Source organism: Lagenorhynchus albirostris, chromosome 5 (assembly GCF_949774975.1).
Source record: "Lagenorhynchus albirostris chromosome 5, mLagAlb1.1, whole genome shotgun sequence".
NCBI lineage: Eukaryota > Metazoa > Chordata > Mammalia > Artiodactyla > Delphinidae > Lagenorhynchus > Lagenorhynchus albirostris.
Window position 1 is genome coordinate 19702480 of NC_083099.1, and position 10775 is coordinate 19713254.

Genomic DNA, 10775 nt, shown 5'->3' on the forward strand with positions numbered 1-10775 from the left:
GGGACCAGGACACTGATGACAGCTTGACCTCTAAAAGGGAACATCAGGAAGGTTTCAGGGCTGGGCAAGGTATTTGGGGAATGTAGTTCTGTTGCCAGCCCTTTAAAAGTTCTGAGAAAACTTCACCATCAACAAATAAAAACATCTAAATGCCAGGCCCATGAGCAAAGAAGGTTAGTGCTATTTACACTGTCAGCTAAAGAAAAAAGAAAGAAAGAAAAAGAAAAAAAATTATAAGCATATGGGGCAATTGAAAGGTTACATCTTTCTTTTGGAGGTGGTTTGCTTCTTAAAGGTTAACTTGAATGCTTGACTTTAAAAAATCAAAATCATCAGCTGCAAACGCTTAAAGCAGTTGGGGGTAGCTTTTGAAGAAGAAAACAAAGGATCTGATATGTTTGAAAATTACTTAGCCCCCATATAAATGGAGCTTGTATATTTACATGCTTACTCTATAAATGTACACACACACACATACCACAACTCATTTCTCTTCATTTCTCAAATACAGTTGCTTGTAGTCAGGCATCTTTTGTTGACGCAATATAACTTTTTAATAACTTGTTAGCTGTTCTAATAATTTGATAGTGACAGAAAACAATGCAGTCAAAATATGAACCAGGACGGCTTTCTGCCTAAATCAAAATCCACAGCTACACACACAAACCAGCCATTTGCAGCATCTTCAGCTCCTGCTAAATAGGGTCTAACAATATATTTCGCTGTTCACATTCATGTATTTCAAAACCTAATAGCCCATGAAGAAAAGTAGAAAGAATACATCCCAAGAAGCAAACATTAAAGGTACCAGCAAAATAATAGACTACATTTAAGTTTGAAGCATTATTTTAGGCAACCTACATCATTAATGACTTTTTCTTTGGGATAAGTGTTGGAGAAGAGAATGCATAAGGGGGACTGGCATAAATATTGGCTTCTACTATAAAAGTTCCTTTCTGGTGAGTGAGGTTATTCACAAACACACACACACAGTACTCCTCAAATGGTTTTCTAAAAAAAAATTATTTGGCATTCAATGTCTAAAAAATTTTTTAATATGAAGTAGTTTTGAAGTAAACATTTATCCCTAAAATTTATCTTTAAAATATCCTACTTAAATCATATATCATAGTATGATATTGTATTATTATACTATGTTATTAAAGTTTAAAAAGGCATCAGGTACATAACAAATAATGAGGCATTTATATTTCCAAATTTGAAGTAAACTGCTTTCAGGAATGGTCAAAGGAAAAATACACTCATTGACTATCTTCCTAAATATACTAACAAAGTTATAAAAGTACTGTTGTTATTATTATTATACTTATATCAGACTCCCAGACATTCTAATCTCTAAAGGAAAGGGAAGGATTATTAATTGAGGTGTTTACCTTTCTTTCCTAGAGAGATGAGCTATTTCTATGTTTATTAATTATTGGCCCTAATGTCTGGAATCACTTCAACTACTATGCTGTTAGTTAATTTTAAACCTCCAGAGCCAACTGGGGCCAGCTTATAGTCTCACAGATTTTCGGAACCAGCAACAATTTCTGCTTAGGTGTTCAACTTCCTTAAATCTCACCAAACCTTGCAAGGTGGCGCTCTTTTCATGAAAGGTTAATCTTTACTCTTATAGATCACAAAAACAATTTTTTAAAAGTTAAACACCACTGTCTCTAGTTTTTGATGTGCTACAGAAAGTGTAGCAAATCCCCTCCTTACCTAGAAAAACTTTGCTGCCTAAAAGTGACAAATACAAATAGCAAGCAATGAAAGGACGAGTCAAAAAAATTTTAAGTGAATTTAACATTTTGATTTTGTAATTGGTCAATGGTACACTTCGAAACAGATATGAGTATCTTAAGCGGTTCTCATACTCTTGAGGGTTTTTCCGTCTTGCTTTCCTTCTCAGAGTCACACATAACATTGTATATTAAAGATGCAAGTCTCGGTTCCTACTTGCCTACAGTGGGTTCAGTTTCCGTCTTGTGCTCTGACACATCAGCACCCTTGCAACTACAGCCAAGGCCCTGATTTGTGATCTCCGGCTACGCTGTCTGCTTAATGGGGCGATCATGCAAGCTACAACCAGAGACAAAGAAGCTCACGTTCCTACCAGCGCAGCTAACTTCGAGGGAGCAGCATAGCTTGCAAATCTATCAAACTAAACTGCAAGAAAGACAATCTGATTTAGAGAAAAGGCGTTCTGCTACAGTCATTAAGCACAAGTAATTTAGATTTTTTATATTGTCTTCTCATTTACAAATTTACTGTATCAACGCCAGCCAATGGAACGAATTTCTTAAGTAAATGAGAAATAAATAAAAGAGATAGATAATCAAATTACATAAAATAATTCTCTTCTCTATATGTATTTTTGAGAGAACTAATAACTGGCAAAATTATAGGAATAATAACGTATCACAGGAAGTAATTAATTTAAATTAGCATCACGTTTGAAGAAATATAAGTAAAATGCTTTATGGAGGTTTACTTTCGTACAAAGAAGGAAGGCCTGGAAAAGCATGCATCGACATCCAGAAAATTAATTATGGCCATAAATGGTTTAATTGAAGACAGCAATTTAAAATATGATATTGTAAATCTGCAACTTGGTTTCAACTCGGGGAATTTAATTTGGGGGACAGCAGAACCCTTGGCTGCAAGTTCATTTGCAAAGCTGCAGAGCGAGTCCTTGAGCGTCTGACAATTCGCCTACATTAATATTGATGTCGCCTGCGCAATCTATTTCTGTTATTTTTATGGTTGTTATTCTATGTCTGCAAAGGTCATTTAAATTATACTGCGGCCGAAAATTTGTTTCATAAATTTTGATATAAATACTAATTACACCCTCTCGGAGAGCCAGCAGGGTAGCGTTCATTTATCACGTTTATATGACCTGCGATGACAGAAAGGGAAGACTGGTGAGCTTTTCCCAAGACCCACTAAGGCTGGCAGAAGAGGCAGCAGGTTGCTGGGGATGAAGAAGAAATTCCTACCACAATCACTGAGATTTAAGAATCTTTAATAACGTACGAAAGGTTACCAAACAGTTCTGGAAACTAAAGTGTACATACGAGTTCTTCTAGCCATAAATATTGAATAGCTGTAACATGAATAAACCAGCCCTTTACATGCGGATAAATATGGAAACTAGGAATTATATACATTATGTGGTTGTATCTTTTGCCAAAAGCAACGGACAGTTATAGTTTATATCTTCTTTTAATATCACTTTACATAAACAAATGGAACAGTTTGACACGCAGATCCAGGCTCGTACTATACGAATTCTTGACAGGACGTGAAAACAACATTTTACTGCACTAAAGTACTTAGACTTTGGGACGAAATGTTTGCACTTTATACAAAAAAAGCACATTAATACCAATAATATTCTGTTAGATCGACGTGGAGACTGTAATCGTACAAAGTAATTCACATTTTGGTACACATTTACTAGAACATTCTTGCCATTCAGTACAAACAGTTGGCTTTCGGCCGCCCACCCCTCCCCCCTCCGCCCTCCCCCCAGCCCCTCCCCCCTCCCCAATGCAAAGACCACAACGCCACGATCCCACCCCACCCCCCCGTTCCAACCAAGATATAACTATATACAGAATCCAACAGTACAGTTTTAAGCTAATAATTCTGTATTTACAAGAATGCAAAGAAGAAAGAAAAAAAAAGCCGACTCCCAGAGAGCCTTTTCAGATTCCCAGGAGAAACTGGCCCTCGGGGTTGGCGGCATTTGGTCAGGCGACCGCCTTCTTCTCCACCCCCCTCCCACCCCTTGGCTACCAAGCCTTTGCCAAACTAAGAAAAAAAAAAATGTAAAGGTTTGGTGCTTCTCTCTTACTCGGTCCTGGGTCTATCGGCAGGTTTAGAAAAAATAGGATTAGGGGGTGGGGAGGGGACTCTTTTGATGCTCAGGGTTCTTTCAGTAATATTTTGTATGTGTGTGTGTGCTCAGTCTCTTAAATAGGGTTTTGTTCGGTGTTTTGTTTCTGATTTTACACGTACCATTCGTTAAAATTGGAAGAGAGCGCGCTGTGGCCGGCAGTGTGGTGGACCGCGGAGGAGGAGGGCGACAGGGAGCTGGTGGTCGGGTTGTCTGTGGAGGGAGACACGATGGTGGGCGGCGTGGAGGACTCATAGCCCGAGCTGGCGGCCGGCGAAGGTTGAGAGCCCTGCGAGGAGGATTCGTGGACCTGCGGGAATAAAGTCGCGTTTTTATGGAGATAAAGACCCGCCGCGGCGGCCGCCTGGGGGGATGAAGGCCGCGCGCTGCCTCCCCCAGGAGCCCTGGATCCCCTTGAACTCCAGGGAGGCCGGACCCGCGGGACTTGGGCTTGGTTGCCCCGCCTCGGCCCTGCAGAGGCTGGGCTCTGCGGAGGGACAGTGCCCTGGGGACTCAACAAAAGAAAATATCTAGGGAGGGGGAGGCTGGATGTGAGGCCAGAGCCTGAGATGGACCTCACGGCAGCCGCTGAACGTTGCTTGCTCAGGGTTAGGGGAGTCAGCGCTCAGGACCGCGTGCAAGACCCCAACTCTCTGCCCAACGCTGCCAGCCAAGCCGCCATGGCCGCAGCTTCGTCAGCATCATCCCGCTTGGGCTGTCCTGGCTCCCCATCAGTCGCGGCCTCTGCTAGAGTGCTCACTTCTTTTGATTTTTATTATTAAACAGTAAATTTAGAACGGTCTTGGGTGGCTCCATCTCCTCTCCCAGCCCCCGCCCTCTCTGCCCAGCCCCAGTCAGCAGAGAGGAATCGTTGCCTTTCCGCCTCTGCCGGCTCCTGCCACCGCCCGGCTGCCACTCGCCGCCCGACCCCGGCCGAAGAGCTGAGCGGGCTCTTGGCTCCAAGGCGGGCGGCGAGAGCGCGGCGATTACCTTCATGTGTTTGCGCAACGAGCTGGGGTGCGTGTAGGATTTGTCGCACATCTTGCAAAGATAGGGCTTGTCACTCGTGTGCACGTGCATGTGCTTCTTGCGATCGCTGCTATTGGCGAAGCGTCGGTCGCAGCCCTCGAACTCGCACTTGAAGGGCTTCTCCCCTGGTGCGAAAGGCAAGAAAGAGACAGGTCTGGTTAGAACAAACCCCGCGGCTCTTTTCTAAAAATTAAACAAAAGGAAAAAATAAAAACAAAAATTAAAAAGGCAGCGGCCCAGGGTTAACACTTTGCAAGCTCAAAACCGGGATCTTTAACAAAGTCATATATCTGCATTGGAATTTTAAACATCTGAACTATTTTAACTCTTAATCCAATTAGATCCAGATTTTATTATTTTATTATTATTATTATTAGTGGTCGTAGTAGTTTTTTAGATCCCAGAGTAGCAGCAGGTCTGGCTGCTGGTTTTTAGGCCCGGGGCTATACAGACGACTTCAGGCAGCTTCTACCTAGCTCTAGGTTTATAATTTTCACATTCCGGGCCGATTCTCCTGCTGTTTTGCTCTTCTCTCCTCCCCTTACCCCCTCCCCGACGCTCCGCACCCCGCTCGTCGCCGCCCCCACCCCACCCCACCCCTATACACACTCACATTTTATAGGATAATCCGGGCCGAGAGCTCGGCGCCGCAAATTCTTCCCTGGCTCCGGCGTAAAACGCCAAGTTCCAAACGCAGTACTCAGAAATCACCCGGGCAAACCAGGACAGGGAAGCAGACCGGATTCCCGGCCTTGTTGGCCCAAGAGGCCCAGAATGGCCTGCCCAACCCACACTAGAGCCCTGAGCTCGCCGCGAACTTTTCTTTTAACTGCGCCCGACCGGTCTATTTATTTTTAAAGGCCAACTCAGGGCATTCGGTGTTTCGAAAAGTCCTCACAGAATCTAATTGACAAAGCGGACTTCTCCGCCTTCTGCTGACTTCCCCGACTCCTCAAGCCTGCTCACAAACAAGTCACTACTAAAATCGGGGCTCTTTAAATATGCATAAGCCCCCTCAGGCCCGATTGACTTCCTTTCACCATCGCCACCCCCTCTTTTCTGTTTCTATTTTTGTTTCTTTCTGGGCCCCTTCATCCGATCTCCTCCAATTTCCTCAGCTCCTTCCTTTGGCAAAGTCCTCACTAAGGTGCGTGGAGAGGGGATGTTGGCCGAAAGCAAACGTTTAGATTCGCCTGCAGCTGGAGCGGCTGGCGCCTCCGCTGTCGCCGCCGCCGGGAGCCGGCCACCTCTCCCGGCTTCGCGCGCACCAAGGGCTCCGCAAAACAGGGTTTGTCTCTCAGCTCTCCCCGCCTTTTTTTAGTTCTCATTTAAAATCTATAACCCTAGATCCCTCTAATCCGATCCTCTCTGTACTTTACCAGAAGTTCAAGCTTCAAACTAAAAACCAGCACACATTTTCGCTGTCTGCCTGCTGGAATCTGACTTCCAGACCCAACCGAGGCCGGGTTTGTGCGCCCCCGCCGCTGACTTTTGGATTTCGGGTCCCAGGCCTGGGATAGGGAACGAGGGGTGTCAAGGACAGCCGTTTCCGTACCTGTGTGCGTCCTTTTGTGGATCTTTAAGTTCTCAGAACGGGCGAAGACCTTGCCGCAGCCAGGGAAGGGGCAGGGGAAGGGCTTCTCGCCCGTGTGCACGCGGATGTGGTTGACCAGTTTGTATTTGGCTTTGAAGGGCTTGCCCTCGCGCGGACACTCCTCCCAGAAGCAGATGTGGTTACTCTGCTCGGGTCCGCCGACGTGCTCCACTGTGACGTGCGTGACCAGCTCGTGCATGGTGCTGAAAGTTTTGTTGCACGACTTTTTGGGGTTGGCCAGCTGCTCGGGCTCGATCCACTTGCAGATGAGCTCCTGTTTGATGGGCTGGCGCATATAGCGGAAGAAGGCGCCGGCGCCGTGATGCGCGGCCATGTTCACGTTCATGGGCCCGTAGCCGTGCAGCTGCGGCGCGGCATAGTGCTCTGAACGCGGACTGGTCACCTGGCCATACTGCTCGGGCCGCGGGTACATGTCCCCCGAGAAGCCAAGCCTCATCTGCCCGTTGACCACGTTGGGCGATGCATGGCCCGCCGCCTGCTCGTGAAGGCCGGGGAAGAGGAGGTGGCCCGCGGCGTCCGTGTGGCCGTGTGGGCCCCCGAAGCCCCCGGCTGAAGCAGCGAACAGACTGTGCTGCGCGCTGGCTGCAGCCGCCGCGTCGCCAAAGCCCCGGTTGCGGAACAGAAAGTCCCGCGTGGAGTTGAAGGCTGCGCTCGAATAGGAGCCGACGTGGCCCGGATGGTGGTGATGTCCCAGGGCCGCCGCAGCCGCGTAGCCGGGAGCCTGAGACGTGAAGGCCGTCTGGCCCGCGGAGGCCAGCTCGTGCGAGCTGGGGTTGAGCTTGAAGGCACCCATGCCGTCGGCGAACGGGTTGATGCCCAGGCCCACGTCGCGCTCGGCCACGTCGCCCGCCGAGTGGTGGCGGGACGCGCCAAAGGTGGTCACGCCGATCGCGGGGTACTGGGGGCCGGCGTCCAGGAGCATCGTGGCTGCTCGGGGCGAGCCCCGGCCTCCCCCGCCCCCCCCCACCCTCGCCCGCCGAGGAGGGAAAATTAGGAGGAGGAGGAGGAGGAGGTAGTGGAGGAGGAGGAACGGGAGGCGGAGGAAGAGGAGGAAGAAGAAGAGGAGGGAGGAGGAGTCGACCCACCTCGCGAAGTCCTAGCCTGCAGGCAGCGGCGCGGAGCGCCGGGGCGCCCGCCCGGCCAAGCGCGGGGAAGCCTGACTGCTGCGGGCCGCGAGCAAGGCGGGCTCCGGCGCCCGCCGAGCAGACCCTGCCGGCCCGGCTAGCACTTTCTCGCCGCTCAGTCTCTGCCGAGAGGACCCCGCGTCAAGGCTGCCCAGGGAAAGGCATGGAGCATCTCAGCTCCCCAAAAAAACTTCCTCCCGGATTTGTAGCATAGAGGAATGTGAGCGCCGGAGCAGCGACTGCTAGCCCTCTCTCCGCCTCGCGCCGTACGCCCCTCCTCACTTCTCTACTAGCCCCTCGCCCTTTCTTTTCTCTCTCTCTCTCTCTCTCTCCTTTCTCTCAGGCTCGCCTCCTCGCTCCTTCACTCTCCTTTTTCCCCCTCTGCTTTTTGCAAAAAAAAAAAAAAAAAAAAGGGGGGGTGGAGGGGGAGAAAAAAAAGAAAGAAAGAAAAAGCCAAAGAAAAGGCGCAAATCATGCACAATATTGTCTTTTGCGGTTTATCTTCCTGGGGAGAAACTTTCACCTCCTCAGCCGGGCGGTGAGCGCGAGACTGATAGCAGCAATCATTCCTGCAGATAAATGAATTGAAAGGACGACACCGTCCCCCCCTTGATGAATGGGAGCAGGGGGAGGCGTCACGTGCTGCCGACGCGGGCGCCCATTGGTGTGCCCGCGCTCCCCCCGCCCGCAGCCGCCGCGCCAACGGAGGGCGCGCCGAGGCGCCGCGCGCCTTTCATTGGCCAGCCCGCCTCATCAATCCCAGGTATTGTAAAGCGCTTGACATCCCCTTTTGACAAACAGGGCTGCCAGGAGTAGCAACTTTTTTTTTAGCCAAATTTTTCCCCTCTTCTCATGGAAAAAAATTTTTGCCACAATTTCTTTTCCTTTTCGCAGTCATATACATTCTCTCTCCTCTTTATCCGTATCCCTCTCCCTTTCCCTCTCCATCTCTCTTTCTCTATCTTGTCCTTCTTCAGACCTGCTCTTAGCTGAGCGATTAGCGACTTCGGGCGTCTCCGAGAACAGGAGGCGGGGATGGGGCTGGTAAACACAGCTAAGGCACTTCCAGAATGTCCCGATTCAGCAACTTTCTTTTCTTTCTTTCCCCCTGTCCCCGCCTTGAAGGGCAGCAAAGGAGGCTTTTGTTATTTGCTCCGTTTGAAGTTCGCTTCCCTCTTGCTTCGTCCCCCTCCTGTTTATAATTTAAGATCTCGGGAGCACACAGGCACACACCACTTTCTCTTTACCAGAAATGTGATTTCTGAGGATAACCGGTTGCCTCGATTTTCTCACTGTTATCAAATCAATCAGACTTCCTGCTCCCTCCTCCCCCCAAAAAATAAGCACAGGTGGATGAGAGCTCCAACTTTCCAGGTTCAGGGTTTTTTGTTTTTGTGTGGGGTTTTTTTTTTTAGCAAATTGAAAACATTGTTGCTGATTTTTATTTTTTTTCCTTTCCTGTGTTATTCTTTTCTTTTCTCCCTTTTCCCTAGTCTCCCGTGTCTGCCCCCACTAACCCCTCTCTCTGCACTCCTGTTCCCAACCCTGGCCCCTTTCATTCAGGTAAAACTGTAAATTTCCCAACACGCCATTGTTCTTCAGGACTGCCCAAAGCTCCCTAGAAATCCCCGAATACTTTTTTTGGTATTTAAATCTGCGATAGATAGGACCAATGTAAATTTTGTGACATTCAAACCTTTTCTAGTTCACAAATCAGTCACCCTTGTCACAGTTATTGAAATTCCGTAACTCACCACACCAGGACGGTGGAAAAAGCGGGCGCGGTCTTTGTTGCCGACCAGGCTTTTGATCGCCAGAGAAAATTTACTTACCTTCAGATGAGTGAGCAGAAAAAGAAATAACACTCCCTTTGATTTAGTTAGGAAAATGCAGACATTTGGATTCAGTGCAAACATACAACACTCGCTTGTTTTCGCGATGCGGCCCTCGATTAACCTGTCTTTGCCCAGCGCAAAGTCTATTCAACAACTGCGCGTAGTTGCTTTTTGTCCCGTCCACAAAGAGCCATTGACTATATATTAAAATGATTGTTGAAAGGTAGAGGAGTATGGCACTTAAAAGCAGGAAAAAAATCCCTGTGACTCAATCAATTAAGGCGAGCAACATTTATGCATTTCAAAAAATGCATGAGGATGCGGGGGGTTGGGGGATGAAGGTTGCATTTCTCCGCAGCTCTGTTTAAAACCCAGCAGCCCAGGCCGAGGGTTTAGCTGAAGCGTCTGCATATTCATTAGGTCTAATTATTTTCTAGTAAGGAAAACACAAAAAGCCAAGAGTCGGAATCCTTCAATTTGCCCTTTGTTTCTAACTTCATTTGGCTTCTTTGCAGCTGAATCACAGCCCTAAACTCTTTTCTCAGACAAAGAGAACTCAACTCATCCTTTCACAGGCGGCCCCGTTAGGAAACTCACCAGTGCCTGGGCGAGAGGAAAATGAAAATGAACATTTTTTGCCCAGTCGCCTGTTCGGGCTGCACAGGCTGGAAGAAGGCAGGGTCAGCGTCGGCCTGTCCTCCTTTCTGGTTTTCTGGTCTTTTCATCGACTAGATTCTCGCTTGGGGCTGACGAGCTGAGCTGCCCTTTCCCTGGGCTCTCCCTGCTCAAAACTGGACTTCTGTTAGCTGGGATGGTTTCCTGGTGTCTGAAGGAAACTGGCTGAGCATTTGCGCTTGTTGTGCTGGGAAATAGAAATTTGAGAATGAAAAAAAATATCAAATGTTCGGTCCCCAGCAACAAGTCTGAGTGCAGCAGCCCCCGAATTCCCTGCCAGCTTTGAGTGGAACAAGGATGGGGGAACGAAGGCAAAGGGATGGGGCTTGAGGGGTGGTTTAAAAAAAACTGTTATATACTTTGTTTTTTAAAAAGATATATCGGAGCCACTCAGAGTCTTTCCTGCTGCCTACAAGGGAAATTTGGATCCTGCCTCCACTGCAGTTGTAAAAATCTTATCTGCAAGGAGAAGCTTTCTCTAGAGGCTGTACTGCTTTCACCAGGGAGAACAAATCTTGAACCCACCTCTCCTGCCTTTCAAAAAAAAAAAAAAAAAAAAAACAAGGGAGGGGACCTGAGGGGAGAAGGGT

At 48.0% G+C, this 10775-nt stretch overlaps 1 protein-coding gene across 1 annotated transcript; it reads right to left on the bottom strand.

The window, feature by feature from the left end:
- Nucleotides 1-3610: 3610 nt before the first annotated feature.
- Nucleotides 3611-7473, bottom strand: ZIC1 (Zic family member 1). Its single transcript, XM_060149145.1, has 3 exons — nucleotides 6492-7473; nucleotides 4898-5061; nucleotides 3611-4217 (listed from the first exon to the last, which is right to left on the bottom strand). The coding sequence occupies exons 1-3, from the start codon at nucleotides 7471-7473 to the stop codon at nucleotides 4020-4022; spliced, it is 1344 nt and encodes a 447-aa protein (XP_060005128.1). The 3' UTR covers nucleotides 3611-4019.
- Between the last annotated feature and the right edge of the window lie 3302 nt (nucleotides 7474-10775).

Bases quoted from the DNA above. Each gene is read 5' to 3' on its own strand.
- ZIC1 (XM_060149145.1), bottom strand. From the start codon at position 7,473: ATGCTCCTGGACGCCGGCCCCCAGTACCCCGCGATCGGCGTGACCACC. The intron at 5,062-6,491 runs GTACGGAAACGG...CTTTCGCACCAG, and splicing joins CCACAAAAGGACGCACACAG to GGGAGAAGCCCTTCAAGTGC. The intron at 4,218-4,897 runs GTAATCGCCGCG...TTATTCCCGCAG, and splicing joins CGTTGCGCAAACACATGAAG to GTCCACGAATCCTCCTCGCA.